This window comes from Apiospora marii, assembly GCF_038362585.1.
Source record: "Apiospora marii strain CBS 49790 chromosome Unknown utg000001l_segment0_segment0, whole genome shotgun sequence".
NCBI classification, from domain to species: domain Eukaryota; kingdom Fungi; phylum Ascomycota; class Sordariomycetes; order Amphisphaeriales; family Apiosporaceae; genus Apiospora; species Apiospora marii.
In genome coordinates, this window is record NW_027117372.1 from 2,177,456 (window position 1) to 2,194,162 (window position 16,707).

Genomic DNA, 16,707 nt, shown 5'->3' on the forward strand with positions numbered 1-16,707 from the left:
GCAGCGGCAATGGTCATCACTCTGTGCACATACGTGTTTCTTCGATGGAGGAAACAGAAACAAGTGAGCAATATACCTAGACATATATATCTATAATGTCTCTCCGAGCAAATTTGCTGTGCTGCTAACTGCTGCCAGGACGAACATGTTATTGCCTTGCGACACAATTGTAAGCCAGTCAAGCCTTACGTGCCGTACAAGTGGCCACTCGCCCTGGATCTGGTCAAACGTCAATACGATATTTTATTTAGTGATCATACCTTTGAAGGAATGACCCCGTATTTTGACCTGGCTGGAACCTGCTGCATCCACCTTTTCGGCTTGACAGGCTACTTCACAACTGATCCCGACAACATCGAAGCGATCCTCTGTACAAACTTTGAAGATTATGGACTCGGAACTCGGCGTCTAGCCAGTTTTCCTCTTCTTGGAGAAGGCATATTCTCACAAGATGGCTCAGCATGGAGACACTCTCGCGAGCTCATCCGACGTCAGTTTGTACGCGTGCAGAAACAGACTCCTCAAGCTTTCACAAGCCATGTTGAGCATCTGGTATCAGGCATCGCTGAAGCAGCTGTCAATGGAATTGTGGATTTGAAACCACTCATGTTCGAGTACACTCTCAATACCACCACAATGCTCCTCTTTGGAGAGCCACACAGCAGTATGGAAAAGCCAGAGCGCGAAGCTGTCAGGGAGAATTTCGATTATGCTACGTTTGGCTGCGGTATCCGCGTTCGTCTAGCTGATGCTGCCTTTCTCTATAATCCATCGAAGTTTAGGAAAGCATGCAAGGCCGTACATGTGTGGGCGACCTTCTTCGCCAAGAAGGCAATCAAGCATTACGAAGACTTCGGCGAAGACGCAGCTTCGGAAAAGTACGCATTTATTGTAGACCTTTGGAAAGAGATACGAGACTTTGAGCTCGTCCGTGACCAACTGCTACACGTTCTCGTAGCAGGGAGGGATTCGACCGCGAGTCTTCTTTCCTGGACATTGTAAGTACTCAATCTTCCCCTCGTGTACTTATTGTTGACCAACGGTAGCTTTCACCTTGTCCGTAATCGAGACATCTTGGAACGACTACAAGATGAAGTCGCTTCAGTGCCTATTGATACTGAGGTCAGTCGAGAGCAAATACAGAGGCTGCCATTCCTCAGATGCTGTCTCAATGAAAGTAAGACTTGTGTCAACCCGATATGCTGCTCTCAACTGCTTACCTATTACAGCCTTAAGACTCTATCCGACGCTGCCTATGAACATTCGGTTTGCAAATAAGCCCACGGTACTGCCTCGAGGAGGAGGGCCTGATGGCAAGTCCCCAACGCTCTTGGCCAAAGGTGCCGGTATCGTCTATTCTGTGTACCACCTGCACAGGCGAGAAGAGATCTATGGTTCAGACTCGAGGGTTTATCGTCCACAACGATGGGAGAGTGGTGATCTCATCAAGAAAGCCCGCCCAGGAGCTGGCTATGTGGACTTTAACGCTGGTCCGCGTCTCTGTCTCGGGAGTACGATACCCAGTTTTGCTTACAATACCTGCAATTCTTTTTCTTTACTACAGATCACTGACAATTAGCAGAGGATTTTGCATTGATGGAAGCAAGTTACGCCATCATAAGGATTCTGCAGGCATATCCCCAACTATCCCTCGCCCCTGGAATACGAAATGAACCCGTCGGAACAGAACGCCAAACCTATACAATTGGCCTGTCCCCTGCAGATGGTGTGCATGTAGCATTGGGGTCATAGATGTGTCAGGAAGGATGAGTATGGGGCGCTGTTTATAGCAGTAGATCAGCAAGTATTACAATGTAGGTTGTCTCCGAGGAATCCGTACATGAATCTGCAGCTTTCAGTCTCACGAATGGAGCGATTATTTCGTTTCGCATATTGAATATGTATCTCCTAAACCAAGATATGAATCCCCCACTCTGCTGGGTATTCATTTAAATGAACTCGATTCCAAGGGTAAGGCCTAGACGAAGTGTAGTCGACACAACTGCAAGCCCCCCGCAAGGTCCCTTTCCCAATATGCAACCTGTCGCAGCTTGCCGGGATTCAGCCTCTGTTTTCCATGTAACGATACTACAGATATATAAGGCAGTCCTACCCCGCCTCAACTTTTGCCGGTCTTGATGTCTCTCTTGGCCTTTTGGGATGTCCCGTTTGATCTGTGGAATCACTACCAAGTACCTGCTGAAAGCCATATCGCTGTTTTCTTGACCAAAGGCGCCAAACCCGTTGGTATAGATCAAATGTTCTCTTACCCTCCCTTGATTACGGGGGCTGACTCCATTCGTTTGCTCACCGTTGCGCCTGGCGACTTTCTCTCCCCTCTCCGATGCACCCTGGCTTCGGTGGTCTTCATCGACAAACCAAAATATGTGGCGTTGTCATACACATGGGGAGACTCCTATCCAGAGAACTCGGCGTTGCCTGTCTCCCAGAACGAAGCGTCCGAATCAATTTCTTTGACATTGAACGATGAGGCGTTTTATGTGGCACACAACCTTCATCTCTTCCTGCTACATTTACGGTCGGCTACGCATGCTATATCCGTTTGGGCTGATGCCATCTGCATCAACCAGACCGACATTATGGAACGCAATCAGCAGGTTGCTCTTATGTCTTTTATCTACACACGTGCTTCGCGGGTAGTTGTTTGGCTTGGTACTAAGGAATACCCAAACACGAATAATGTGCTTCGCTCCATGTCTCTGGAATGGAGATCCGGACAAACAGTGCACTTTGCAGCTGGTCTTGCGGGTCAGGGCAAAAGAATACGGAGCTCTCTCAAACCTACGAAGGGCGTTCTTGTACGGTTGGCAAAGAGCGGTTACTGGACACGGGTTTGGATTGTACAGGAAATGTGCTTGCCACGTCTCCTGACGCTATTCTATGGATCAAATGTGTGGGAGTACGAGGACTTCCGACAATGGACACTTGAGGCAGAGATTGGAGGGAAAAGTCTACCACATCATACCGACGATTTATTCGAGCCAATGAGACGCTTGCTCCAGGCCAGAAAGAACAGACATTCAGCTTCTATGTCTCTGGAGAACCTTATAGAGAGGTTTGCAGCGAACCATTGTTCCGAACTGAGGGACAGGGTGTACGGTTTACTCGGGTGCGCTCATGACGTCAGCCCGTACTTCGGAAAGAATGAAGAGATGGATGTTCTGGGCACTTATATTGCCTCCCTCAGCGCTGGTAATAAGCCGCCAAACGAGCTTCGACGAGGCATGGGCTTCCTCGAGGTGGACTACACGCGCTCATACTTCGATATATGGTCCAGCGTTGTCAAAATTGTGTTCTTTCAGGCTAGAGATACAGGATCAAGATGTCAAGTCGATAGGTGCTGCCAGACAAAGCAGCAGGCTACAGCAGAACAGCAGGTGTGCTTCCTGGGAACAGAGCGACAGATAAGCATCGTCAGGACGGCTGGTATAGTCCAAAAAGCACTCGGACAGCAAGTAGAGGAGGAAATGGCCACCTCTGGGCAACCTATGGTAACTCGAACGCCTCCAGAAATGCATATAGGCCAAACTGACAGCTGCTAGCACGATCAATCACAACCGTTCATCAGAGCTTTTGGATACGTAGCCGGGGAGATATTACATCTTGGCCCGGCATACAATTCTCTGATGGCTTCGTCCCGCGAACAGCAGGAATGGCATAGTTGCTGGGTTGATCATTACCAGGACGCAGAGAAATTAGAGAGGCTGCGGAGGATCGATGAAGGATACATGAGCCAGATACTGGAATACAGTCGGAAGGATATACGGCGGATCCGGCGTATCGATGATCCACATGTTACGGCGTGGGCGGCATCCCAGGGCAGCGACAAACCTCGGACTTCAGATGACAGCCATTGCGCTGTGGACACGCCTGAACCTACAGGGCCCGTTGTACAGGCAGGAACAGAGCCTCCAGAGCCACTAATGTGTCTTGGCAGCAATTGTACGATGGCCCTTGTCCCTTCTTCAGCTAGACCAGGCGACATCATCGTAAGTTTTTGGAACTGCGACGTTGCTATTGTCATGCGACCTATGGTGACGGTGGTTCCTGGTTCGGCGTTGTTTTTCGGATTGGTAGGGCGAGCAGACGTGGCCCCCACGCAAGACCCTGACCTGCACGTACACCAGTGTCCGTTAGGTACTTCCTCCTCTACGGACGGAATCTCAAGACTCCCAAGAGCTGTTTATGTCGACCTGAACATGAGGACTCTGCAGAACATTACGGCTGGCATCTAGACATAAGTAATCATTATTGAGACTTCTATTGGAAGCTAATTCTGCGAAACGAAAGAAATCAATCCCGAGAAGGATTGGTAGTCGCGTCATCAAGTTGACTGGAAGTCGGGACACAACCGACATCCCCTACATTTTGTACATCAAGTATGTAAGTAGGTACTATGTATGTAGCTGCCTAATTCAAGCATACGTACCCCCTATCTAGCTGTAGCCGCAGTCGGAGAATACGAGACGTGTCTGTATTTCAAAGATTTATAGTTAGGCATCGTACATTTGTAGTCGATGTTGGTTAATTGAGATGACTATATATATCTACTGCACTTACCGGGCACGGGAGGATGGATGTAGGTACACATGTAAGATAAGCTGCATGTCTTTGTACAGAAGGGCGGTCCTGCAAAGCTCGGCCTGATCTGTTTATGATCAGTAGGTACCTCGCCTGAAGAAGCCCTGTGTAACAAACATTCCAGACTTTTAGCGGGGCACCCTATCGTCCATTAAACAATTACCAACAGCTTAATGGTCCCAACCTACTTCCATGTAACCTACCAGTACCAGCGCTTTCACGTTTCAAGCAAATTGCCCCAGACTACTTATACATACGGCCAAACGGACTTCCTGGAGTCATTATACTAACCCAACTGCTTTGCCGCGAGAAACACGCCGGCATGGGTCACCACAATCGTCACTTCGCGGGCGACCGTTACGCGCTCTTAGGCGCCTGGAGCCCACCGACAAGCACTGCAAAGTATGTATACGATCCAACGTCAGGCTGCATAACGATCCTCAAGGCTCATGATACTCTTAGTTTCTGCGAAGAGGATTACGTCGTCACTCGATATGTCGCCGAGTTCATGAATTCCATGACCAACTTGCCCTATGGTATGAATGACTGAAACCCCTTGTTAGAGAGCTCAGTATACTTCCCATAAGATTATTGAATACTCTTGCGTCCTTACATCATCCATTTCTTCTGACGCATTTCTAGTCTATTTTGCCCTGAAATACATGTATGGCCCGGGCAGTCGAGGTCTGTTCAGACCTCGTACTGACTTCATGTCACTCTCCCTGCTTGTCCTGGGCATCTGCTCCTTCCTGTTCCACGCTTCTCTCCGGCACACTCTTCAGTACGCCGACGAGCTCGGCATGTTGGGTCTGGCCTGGGCACTCCTCCAGGGAATTTTGACGGTCCATGGACGCTCGTCTTCTAATGATCGTCTTGTCAACACCGTGTTGAACTTTGTCTTCCCCCTCTTCGCCGCCTTCTACGTGTGGACCGGCAAGATCATCTACCACGCAACCGCTTTCTTCATCATGATGGTCCTCATCGTTATACGCGTAGCCCATTTGTACTACTGGCGCAAGCCAGCCCTCCCGAAGGACAAGCTACGCCGCTGGAAAACACGAGGACGGATTTCTCTGGCGCTGCTCGTTCTCGCCTACATTCTATGGAATATCGATCTGGAGTTTTGTGCTGAGCTCAGAGAACTCAGGGAACGGATGGGTCTCCCATGGGCTTGGCTTCTGGAGCTACATGGCTGGTGGCACATCATGACTGCCATGAGTGCGAGTCGATTCATGGCCACGGTAAGAGAGTTGCAGGATGTATTCGCCGAGGAGGAAAATGCGAAGGTGGAAAATGTTAAGGAGAAGCGCTGAGCAGGCCGATAAATGAAGTCAAGTATTGGGGAATTGGTATGTGTATTGTTTATTGGCAAAGGCTATTCCAGATCTATGGGAGATCGTGGTCGGCCATGGAAAGCCTGTCCGCCCCTTACATACCTAGCGTCATCCAGACCGCTATTAGAGCCACTGCCCCTATCACCGCGCCCCCTCGCCATATACATGGCTTGGGCCAAATCCGTGAGATTCTCTCGGAATTCTTCATGACCTGGTTCGCCCCTCCGTGGAATCAGAGCCTGTCTTGCCGCCCCTCTCGCCGTCGCCGTCGCCGCATCTCCCGCTAGCACTTTGGCGAGATCCTCTTGATTTCGTAGCATCTGTTGCATAATATTACGCTTGCTCTTCTCCCCCATGCTCCACTGCTGCTGCGTCTTCTGGAGGGCCTCGTCCTGGAACTCTTCGGTCTCCCGCATCTGGTTGTGCATGTGGTCGCGCTCGTCGAGCCACATCTCCCGGTAGACGATCTGGTGGTGGTTCAGCTCGCGGAGCTGCTCGTGGAGCCGGTTCAGCGTCCAGAGCGTGGCCGTCACGGCCACGCCCAGCCCGGCGAACATGGACCAGAAGAAGACTTGGTTGGTGTTGCCTTTGATTCCCGCCAGCTGGGACGAGTGGGTGTGTTGTCAGTTGCACGCACTCGGGGACACACACGGATAGACGACCTGATTGCTCTCATCGCCACCATTAGAATTGACGGAAGGTCCACTTACAGTGTTGTGCATTTCTGCAGCCCAGGTTGTGGCCGCAGTGACAAGGTGCTGCGTCTGCTCTTGCAGCTGTTGCGGATCTTTGATGAGGTCCATCGTGGCTTTGGTTCGCTTCTGATATGACTTTGCTTGGTATTCAACTCCTCGACTCCTCTCAAAAAACAGTCGAATTCAAGATCGCTATATCTTGAGAGTGAAATACCACACCGACTAGGAAATATCACGCGGGCAGGAATCGCATGCATTCTATCCCATCAGGGCCCATTGTCCTTGTCCGGCCTTGAGCGGGCAACAAAGGGGGGCCTCCTCCAACTTGCCGGATTCGGTTAACCATAGCCACCAACAACTCAGACATCCGCATTCTATACTTCAATTATGTATATTTTGAGTTACATAAGAAATTCTTCATTCGTATCCAACATCAACATCGTTAAAAACGTAAAAGGGGACTCTAATATGATCGTAACCCGTCTACCAACCCACGATAATACCTTCGGATCGCTTCTTCTAGAGGGACAAGACAAAACGTGAATTAAAAGAGTGAAAAGAGACTGCGTGGTTCGCGTAAGTAGTGCGATGAGAGCTACCAAATAACAAGATACCCTGGCCCAGCGTCACCGCCATCAGCAGCATGTGTAAGAGGTGTTTCCACTGGCTCGCCGCCTTCACCGGGCTCGTCATTGTCAGAAGCAGCATCAACAGCAGCCGAGGGGAATGATACGGGACTGGAGCCGGTGATCTCTTGCAACTTCTCCCAGATGGCGTTGACCCTTTCGTCGATGCTCTCCAGCCGGGTCCGGATCTCCTGGCTTCCGCTGCAGCTTTCTTCTTCTTCCTTTCGTGGCTGTAGCGGTAGCGTCTCTTCGTCATTGCCAGCAGCACAACTCGTCGTCATCTCGAGAGCACATTGATGCTTGGTTCGGGATTCCTTCCCGCAAACGTAGCTGATAACGAGGAGGCCGGCAGCCGCCCAAAAGACTACGACGAATGATAGTAGGTAACTCAGATTCGATTGCAACTGCTTTCATGTACCCCGTGAGTTAGCAATGGCGGCGTTAAGTTCGATCGGGGACTTTGTGTTCTTACGTACTGTTTTCCAGCTTGGCCATGCCAACTGAGCCAAGGTGCTTCCGATCATAGCTGTAACAGTATGCCAAAGTAGGGTTTGTGTTCCTTGTAACGTAGTTGAGCTCAAGTATGTGTATTCGATGATAATGTGTTACCGTGGTTCATATAGGTCGCCACGAAAACAGGAAACGATCGACACAGCATGATTTATAAATAATCTTTTATAGGCTTATTGCACGTGGGGTTTGATGATGCACTTCATTAGGAGACGCCAGTTGTGTGCACAGAGCCATGACACGCCTAGCCGGTGGCTTATATCGCAGGATACCTTGCGAACGAGTATAGACCCCGAGAATAGAGTTTTGAACAGCCACGCAATCAGACCACATGATTTCACGGTCGCTGAAGAGGTGAAGTGCTGTAGTTATTGTTCATTACCAGATCCAACGACGGGGCTGGTTTACTGGTATCGACAGAATGACCACGCCCTGCGAGCCCAGCCCCCAACCTAATTCCCATTAGTCTCGTCAGCACCTCTCATCACCCACCCCCAAAACCGCTATACCCGGTTTATCATGGCCGGCCCCTTCCATCCACGGTCTCTGATTTTCCAGGTCATCTCTTTCCAGCCGCTTCCTTTGCTTCTCTCGCGCCTCGTCCAGAACTTCGAGCGTGATAAACCCGAGTGACACCACCACAATGATGGTGAAGAGGACCAAGCATTCGAAGTCACGCGACATTCTCGTCCACTAATAAATATATAGGTCAGCCTTTCGGTATAATCTCTATGCTTTTGGGAAATCGATACTGATGGGGGCGAAGAAAAGAGGATAGGGCGTCGCAATACCTGTCTGTAGACTGTATGGACGCGGTCAGTCATGGCCATCGTACGGAGAACCTCAAAATGCACCCCCATTTTGTTGTCTGGTCGGATCGGTACGTCAAGTGCGTTGGGTAGTTGCGAGTGTTCTGTTGCTTAGATCCTGCGGGCTGGAGTAGGGACTGTCGGTTAATGGGAAATGTATGCGCCAATGCGATTCGCAAATGTCTTGGGTAAGTAGGTAATCTTTTGGCAGAACCGGTTGCAGCCTGCAGTCCATTGTGGACGTATTTGAACAAAGCCGTGATTCTGTCAATGGCAAGACTTACCCGTCAATATTGTACAAAGAAGATAACAATGCCAAAGTCAAGTAGTGTATTTATCTATGTCCTCTTGAAAGGATAAAATATGTAGGACTCAGAATAGCCCGTGTATCATGCTGGCCGACGCCTATCTACCCAGGTGAATAGACGCCAGTCATCAAATGAGAGACGAATAGCGAATGCATTCCCAAAAATTCCATATCAATTTCCTTTCCAGCTACTTGGCTCGTCAGTGTTGAATGTTTGCTCTGCTTTCCTTTACCCCCTTCCTTGCCACATATCACCTCATTCCATCGCGTGCTTCCCCTTTTCCTCTCAGCCCGACTGGGGTGACACTTCTCCCGCCTCCCGGAGACCGAACACCCGTCCAAACCGGAGCATCTGGCGGATTGTTGTGCGCGTGGCCTTGTTATCTTCCAAAATGACCCGGATGCTTGTAAATGCAGCATCCAGGTGTTTCTCCAACCGGTGAACGCGGTCTTCCTGTCGATCAAGCTCGATTGTGAGATTAATGATGATCGAGACGAGTACAATGACGACCCATAAATGCACCCAGGGCGGGACAAATTCCTCTGGGTGGTTGCAGAACGAATAGAGAGACTCCCGGAAACTAGTGGTTGCCATCGTGGGTATCAAGCCAGGTCTCTGCTCCTGAACGAAATTAGTTTCACGATAAATTTGCCTGTGTACAAGAGAGGAAGAGAGGAGGGGGGGGGGGGGGACGAGAAAAAAAAAGAATTACGACTGACTGGCTTGGGACGCTCTGTCGCAATGTTGGGATTAGATATCGCTTTTTTAAGTATTGTGCTTATGAGAAGGATTTTGGAACTAGATGCCAATCTTCAAAGTAATGTGATTATGAAAAGAATCTCGTTACAAAACAGCATGCAACAACCCATCTCTTATACCAGTGATTCCAGCAGCACCTGTACATTTGGTGTCTTGACCGACTTTATCTCTCTTCACCTTGAGTCAAAAGAGGGAGTCTGTTCCGCGACATCCACGAAGGACCGGTGAGCTGGGTTGAAAGACCTGCGACAACATCTAGATGACTGCTCGCAGTAACCATTAAGCTGTTCAGTTCTTTTCTGCTGCTGAAAGTATACAAGCCGACAACATGGCGCCACATGCAAGACCACACAGGCTTGGACAAAGGAGCCTGAGCACCACCACAGTCAAACGATGTCTCGGTCAAGTTTAAGGGAAACGAACATATAGTAAGTAGTATGAATAAAGTATCCTCGTATATAACAATTATGGATAGCCAGCGCGCACCCTCTGGAACGCACCGGCCAAGCAGCGCCGCCGCTGTCGTCTCTCGTGAACAACGCGCGCGCTCATGTATGTAAAACTAATATACAAAACGATGTCTGTCGCCAACGCCAGATAGTATGCTTGAACGCTCTGCTGTGCTCCTCTACTGCGGGTGAAAAATGAAACGACGCCTGCTTCAGAGCCTCCCTCCATCAAAGTGAGCCCAACTACTTGATCGTCGAGCACCGGGCCTGAACAGGCGAAATATATGCGTGCCATCTTCGTTTTCCACCTCTTTGCACCTCCTGATAATACCTTCTCTCGATCCTATCTGGACCCATTGTTGAAAAGCTAGAGCCGTTCGAGGTTTCATTCCTCAACGACTTTGCTTGTAAGCTGGCGCCTTCGCCCACTGCGTCTCACCTCTCCATCGTCCTTAAGTTCGGAATCAAAAGGGTCGCCAGCCGACTGCCTCCTCTTCTGACCCGGAGTCGCCGGGCTTCGGGCCTTCTTCGCACTCATCTCAGCCATCTCGCTCTGTCGCTTGGCACTGACGGGGTATTTTCGACCACGAATCTTGGCCTCGTCCTCGGGGTGGAGGAATCGGCAAATCTCTCGATGGTCCAGGATTCGCTCTTCCTTGTCGTGCTTTCCTTCTTTCTCCGTCTTGGGCCACTCGTAGCCATAGAGCTTGGAATGGCGCTCGCAACGTGGGCACGAGATGAGTGTGTAGGTAGCGTTCTGTTGGACGAAGGCGGAGCTGCATATAGTACAGCTGATCCATGCAGAATTTCCATGTAACAGCTTTGGTGTTAGAGTGTAATCTCCAGGTACTCGGTGAGTGTTTGTGTCGGCGGCTGGTGTCTCCGTCTCTTCAATCAGGTTAGCCTCGAGCTGAGGAGGAACTTCCACCTTGACCTCTTGAGTTTGAGATGACGGCAAGGATTCTGGTGAACTGGGGACGGATTTGGCCTTCGTGCCACTGCCACGGGGCCGACCACGCCCTCTCTTAGCGGGCGCAGACTGGGCTGCGTTGGTAGCCGATGGAGGCGTTGACGGAAGCTGCTCGACTGGCTTTGAGGCCGGCGTCAACGGGGGAGGGATGACGATCATGTCCACCATTTCGCAATCGTCGGGGTTGGAAGACGACGGGGGGACAGAGTCGGCCACAATGCCTGCAGTAGGGGCTGCGTACACAGTTTCTTGAGCCACGTCTGATTCCGCGGGCTCGAGAGAAACAACCACGTTCGAAAATGTCGAGACGTCCGAGTCCTCCAACTTGAGAGAAGGCATCGCGGTTCTGGTGGGGGTCAGGTTGGGAGACTGTAACGTCGCCTTGCCTTCTTTCGCATCGTCGGGGACCGTCACGTCTGTTCCTATACTATCGGAATCAGAGGTCGCACCCGACACATGGTCTGACCCGGTAGACTCCGCCACGCTGCTTCTTCTAGAAAGGCTTGCGGGGACCGGGACAGGCTCAAAGTCCATCAGTTTCGGTTTCTTAGCTGGTGTCACCGGAGGTGTCTTCAAGGATTCGTACTCGCGCTTACGCTTCTGGCGCAACAACGTCTCGGGCGCAGGCGAATCGCTCGTAGATGCGCCGGAGTTTGTTCGGAGTAGACTTCGAGAGCTGGACTTGCGCACCTTTGGTCGAATGTCCGGTGTGATCGATGGCGTTCTCGAAGAGCGAGCTGAGCTTCTGCCTCTCCTCTGGCGGAGGCCATAGCCCTCGCTCAATGCCTCCTCTTCGACGCTCCTCTGGACGGGTGCAGCGCCATCTGGTTGTGTCCACCCGTTGACCAGTCTGGTCTCGCAGCTCTGGCAGAGGCATTCACAGTTGTCTTCGCCGAAGTAGTTGTCGCCGTAGACGACTGTGATCTCCTCGCCCACGTCTATATCCCTCGTCGCATGGATCTCGATGCTCGACTGACTAATAATCTTGAGTTGAGCATTGGCGTCGCAATCGTGATTGGCGAATCGCGCGGGTCCCATGAACAAGCTGGCGCATTTGTTTCGCGAGCTCACAACAATGCTGAAATCTTTCTTGCGCCTCGAGATATCCTCCTCCTCTTCGGCCGACATCAAGACTTGTATGCCAGAGAGGTACTTGACTGGCTGGCCCCTTCTGATGTAGCGTCGAGCAGTCACGGCTGCCTCGTGCGTGACGATTGTGTACCGATTCGTTGTGCTAACCTCGAAGGGACTATCCGGAAGGTAAATCTGCATGTAGCGACGGAGGTGCTTTCGAAATGCATCCTTCTCCTTCTCTGTCTTGAGCCCATTGTGGAATTTGCGCAAGCCGGCCGTCGCAAGCAATTTGGCCTCGGCAACGTCCATATCGGGTTCGACAATTAGGTGGTCCTGAATGATCTTGGCGATTTCCTCCTCCTTGACGCCTCTCGAGGGGTGGTATTTGGCCTTATTCTTGGGAATCGTGGTCCAGTAGTAGACCTATGCGAACGTCAGCACACTTTGCGCCGGGACATCAGGAGTCGCAACCATTTAGAGATATACATACATGATCGACCAGGGCATCCGTCAGGATATCATCGTACTCCTGTACTTGCTTCAAAGTGATTGACTGCTTCTTTGCAGCGGCGGCAGCAGATGGTGCCATTTTCGCAACCGCTAAAATGGGACCCAGAACTTGGAGAAAGTCGCAAACTTGGAAGCAGTTGGTCCCAAGTAAAAGGCCCAAGAGGTTGGTTGTTGGTCAAACTGGAATAGGGCCCTGGGTGCACCTCCCAATGAGTGTTGAGAAGAGACGACCGGGGCTGGGGTAGTGGTGGTGCGACGGTGTTCTTTCTTTTCCCCCAATATGTGTTGGCGAGAGGCGCAACTTGGGGTTGGTGGTTTCGGACCGGTATTCAGCTGGAGTCTGACAGACTTGTCATTTGGTCAAATGAAGTGTGTCGTCATTAGTGAAGTCCAAGAGAATGTGATTGCGAATGATTCATGCAACAGAATGCGGCCTCGACGGACAGGAAAAACGAGAGATTATGCGATGCGCAGAACCCAACAACCAAAGGATGTGTGTGAACTGAGAACAGAGGCTCAGGACAGAAAGAGCGAGGTGTGTGTGGGAGAGAGAAAAAAAAAACAGAAGAGAAGGACTCCAAAGAGATCACCCCAAGTGGTGAAGAAGAACGGCAGCTATTCTCATCAGATTGTTCTGAGGGCTCACACAGGAAAGGCTGTGCAGAATCCGGATCCAAAAAAAGGGATTGACAAGTTAGAGGCCTCGTGGGAGAGTCTATTGTTGCTGCAAGTCGATTGGAGGATTGCGGGTTGTGTGACAGTTTATAGGACAAGCAGGTTGACAGAAGAGAACAATCCGAGAGACGGGACGATCGACAGACTATTCGCCGATCTAGTTGAATGGTTCGATTATTCGGAAAGGCGCCAGGTCCGTCAGTTCAAAGCTTCATCAGCAAAGCAACAAGATTGTTCAGTTAGTTCCAAGGTGAAGCCACCATTGAGCATTTGATTGCATTGAAACGACAATAACTCTCCTCTTCCCCATTCATGACGATGCACCCACTTAATGCGGGTGGCAGGTCAACCCGCCTCGGCCAGCGGGTGGCCCCTATCTGGACGCTTGCCCATGTCAATTATTATTAGGATTGAGGACGAGAAGCGAAAAAAGGAAGCAAGCTGAAGGACAAGTGACAAGGGGGAACAAGAGCAGAGCTAGACCCTGGACCAGCCCCGGTCTAAAACGGGGATTGGATTGCTTGCTCCAATTGATGGGCGGTTGGCGGGCTGGCTGAGACTTTATCGATACCTTCTGGATGTACCTAGGATCCCTGTCTGATTGATGGCTGTTAAGCTCAAGACTTCTAGAGGTGCCGATCCCGAGGCTGCGGCCAATCAATCCCCGTTCCGTTTCCAATTGCTTGTGTCTGAGCCCAAATTTTTGACGACAGCCAGCCTTGTCGACCAAACCCGAAAACGCAATATCAGATCGAGAAAGCCCTCTCTCTCCAGCTGTGCCTGTCGCAAGGAACACCCCAAGGCAGTCAAGATGATTCAATTAAAGGTACGCAGGGTACCGCTCGATAACCTGCTACCGCCCGCGATGTGCTAATATCCTGGTTCTACAGACGATGCTGAACTGCATCGACAACTCGGGGGCCGCCATTGTCGAATGCGCCCTGGTCGTTGGTCGGAAACGACATGCGTCCATCGGTAAGCCATTGCCCGCCAGGAGGATCACCAAAAACCTCCTCCCCTCCCCCCTTCTCCGCCAGCAGGGGTGATGCGCTAACACTGCCGGCCTCTCTCCTCCCCGATAGGCGACCGCATAGTAGCCATCGTCCAGAAGCAGCGCGGCGCCTCCGATGCCGGTATGGGTTCCGCCTCGGCGGCGAACAAGGTGAAGCGCGGTGACATCCGACACGCCATTGTCGTCCGCACACGGAAGCAGGTGCAGCGCCCCGACGGCAGCGTTGTCAAGTTCGACGATAACGCCTGTGTCCTCATCAGCAAGGCCGGAGATCCCATCGGCACTCGCGTCAACGGTGTTGTCGGCGCTGAGCTGCGGAGGAAGAAGTGGAGCAAGATTCTGAGTATGGCGCCAGCGCATGCGTAGACGAGAGACAGAAACATACAAGAGTATAAATAGTGGCAGGGAGAGCGAACGAACTGTATCACGTATCAGGCGTTCCGCATCCACTTTGGTGTACAATACTTGTCATAAACATTTGCCGGCGTTCAATGGGCCCTGACGAACCATAAACATGAAATAAAGAGCAAAATAGTAAAAATCACGATCCTGTGGACTTAGCAGTGGGATGTATTTGTTTGGGCAAAGGACTGCAATTGATGATTCTATATGGAGAGCCTTCGCAAAAACCAGCTGGAACGCCCCTAACGCCTGTCCATGCAATATTGGTCGAGGGAATCCTTTCTGAAGTCCCAACTACACCCGAGATTGGTGCCGACCCTGTGTGTTCTACTGGAAAATATTACCGCATTCGCAGCACACGTAGAACAATTTCTGGGGGAGAGAATTAGCATGGCACGTCCGGTATGTACGTTCTCCATGGACTAGAGGAACTCACCATGCCTGTTTCAACACTACGTTGCTGAGACTGGAAGAAGACGGCTTCGTCGTGGCTGCAGGATGGGCAAGTCTTGTTTGACCGCGGAAGCTAAACGAAACGCCAAAAAGTCAGCAACAACTCCAGCATAAAGCGAAACATTCAGAATGCATGCTCCCCAGCTGGGTTGCCCTGGTGTAGTCCCATGTGACACATTCAACTCGACACGACACCCGGTTTTTGCGCAGTCGGGCTCTTGCAACCAAGAGTTTCCTCTAAACCACCGAAGCATATCGTAGTATGTTGGTAGACCTTGCGAGCGGCCTACCAGACTGCATGTAATGTACAGCACCCCTCACCAGCCTTGGATTTGCAATAAACTCGTAGTGACCTTATATCATTCGAAGTCGACCGTATAGACAGGGCAATGACGGAAGATCCCGTCTATAGCGGAAGTATATTCACGCTACTCGAACAGTTTGGATGGCAATTGATCACCGGACACAGGTGAAGTCGGGATAACCAAAGGTTGCATGCTTATGAGAACAGCATGGCCTGATCATCATCTTCGTTGGACTCCACACCGAGAGCCTCCGGGGGATCGGCGTCAGAGTCCCCCAACGAGCTCATAGGAAGATAGTAACTGATGCTGTCTGGATCATCTTCTGTATGGCGGGGTATATGGCAGGAAGCGAAGTTGACTTCCCACATCCCCTGCTCGTTGGGCGAGAGGTTCTTGTACGCATTGGCCACATGAATGAACTGCATGACCCTCCTTGCTGCGAAATCCGGGTCCGACATAACAAGGGCGTTGTACTGGTCCGTAGAAGCAGGACGGTCGCATCTTTTGCACTGGAGCAGGACGAAGCCGCAGCGCATGCAAAGGGCAGGATCGCCCTCTGCAGCATCCGAGACGGCAGCCGAAGCGGGATCGAGTGGCTCAGTGCCGGAACCATGGGACTCACCGACAAAACCGGGCTGGGGAGCGGCAACAGAAGGGGCGGAATCAGAAGCGGGTAAAGAAAGATGAATACGAACCGTAGGGTCCGAGCCGACGTCCTGGGTGACACCGGCAGTCTCACCGACAGCGTTGTTCATGACGTTACGGAAGACGCAGGTTGAGTTGGCCTCCTCGGTGTACTGGCAGGTGCGGCAGGTGAACTGCAGCTTGTGGGAGTCCTCGTCCTCCTTGGGATAAAGCATGTTGGAGCATTCCGAGCAAAACCTGAAAGTAACCTGCTCGAAGGGCGCCTTCTTCTGCTCAGGCTGCTCTGAGGTTGACTGGGGACTGGACATGTTGACGGTGGTGAGGCGAAAATGGCGGTTGAGGTCCTTTGTGAGGCGCGTTCTTGCTCTTGCCTTGAAAACCAAGATGCTCTTTTCCAGGTAGACGAGCCCGTTTCCAGAAGCCTAAGCGATGCTGGACTGCAACGACGGATGTTGACTGGTTATTGACGTGCCTGACCTGACGGGCGATGAATATGGTGATGGTTTTGATGGATGAGAAGACGTTGGGTGGAATGGCCATGAATGAAATAACCCTGCCAAGCCACTTTG

General features: G+C 51.3%; 7 protein-coding genes across 7 annotated transcripts; 2 read left to right on the plus strand and 5 right to left on the minus strand.

Annotated features, from left to right (window-relative positions):
• Positions 1–4,924: 4,924 nt before the first annotated feature.
• PG985_000703 (uncharacterized protein) lies at positions 4,925–5,915 on the plus strand (the record flags this gene model as incomplete). Its single annotated transcript, XM_066820472.1, has 2 exons — positions 4,925–5,138; positions 5,245–5,915. 2 exons carry the CDS (start codon positions 4,925–4,927, stop codon positions 5,913–5,915), a joined length of 885 nt encoding a protein of 294 aa, XP_066691351.1.
• A 62-nt stretch (positions 5,916–5,977) lies between these two features.
• On the minus strand, positions 5,978–6,739 carry PG985_000704 (uncharacterized protein; the record flags this gene model as incomplete). The annotated part of the gene is made up of 2 exons (XM_066820473.1): positions 5,978–6,538; positions 6,647–6,739. 2 exons carry the CDS (start codon positions 6,737–6,739, stop codon positions 5,978–5,980), a joined length of 654 nt encoding a protein of 217 aa, XP_066691352.1.
• Positions 6,740–7,226: 487 nt separating this feature from the next.
• PG985_000705 (uncharacterized protein) lies at positions 7,227–7,781 on the minus strand (the record flags this gene model as incomplete). Its single annotated transcript, XM_066820474.1, has 2 exons — positions 7,227–7,621; positions 7,676–7,781. 2 exons carry the CDS (start codon positions 7,779–7,781, stop codon positions 7,227–7,229), a joined length of 501 nt encoding a protein of 166 aa, XP_066691353.1.
• A 1,388-nt stretch (positions 7,782–9,169) lies between these two features.
• On the minus strand, positions 9,170–9,478 carry PG985_000706 (uncharacterized protein; the record flags this gene model as incomplete). Its single annotated transcript, XM_066820475.1, has 1 exon — positions 9,170–9,478. The coding sequence occupies one exon, from the start codon at positions 9,476–9,478 to the stop codon at positions 9,170–9,172; it is 309 nt and encodes a 102-aa protein (XP_066691354.1).
• Positions 9,479–10,477: 999 nt separating this feature from the next.
• On the minus strand, positions 10,478–12,725 carry PG985_000707 (uncharacterized protein; the record flags this gene model as incomplete). The annotated part of the gene is made up of 2 exons (XM_066820476.1): positions 10,478–12,559; positions 12,627–12,725. The coding sequence occupies 2 exons, from the start codon at positions 12,723–12,725 to the stop codon at positions 10,478–10,480; spliced, it is 2,181 nt and encodes a 726-aa protein (XP_066691355.1).
• Positions 12,726–14,132: 1,407 nt separating this feature from the next.
• On the plus strand, positions 14,133–14,699 carry PG985_000708 (mitochondrial 54S ribosomal protein uL14m; the record flags this gene model as incomplete). The annotated part of the gene is made up of 3 exons (XM_066820477.1): positions 14,133–14,147; positions 14,212–14,296; positions 14,404–14,699. 3 exons carry the CDS (start codon positions 14,133–14,135, stop codon positions 14,697–14,699), a joined length of 396 nt encoding a protein of 131 aa, XP_066691356.1.
• Positions 14,700–15,062: 363 nt separating this feature from the next.
• PG985_000709 (uncharacterized protein) lies at positions 15,063–16,446 on the minus strand (the record flags this gene model as incomplete). Its single annotated transcript, XM_066820478.1, has 3 exons — positions 15,063–15,107; positions 15,172–15,261; positions 16,189–16,446. 3 exons carry the CDS (start codon positions 16,444–16,446, stop codon positions 15,063–15,065), a joined length of 393 nt encoding a protein of 130 aa, XP_066691357.1.
• Positions 16,447–16,707: the final 261 nt, after the last annotated feature.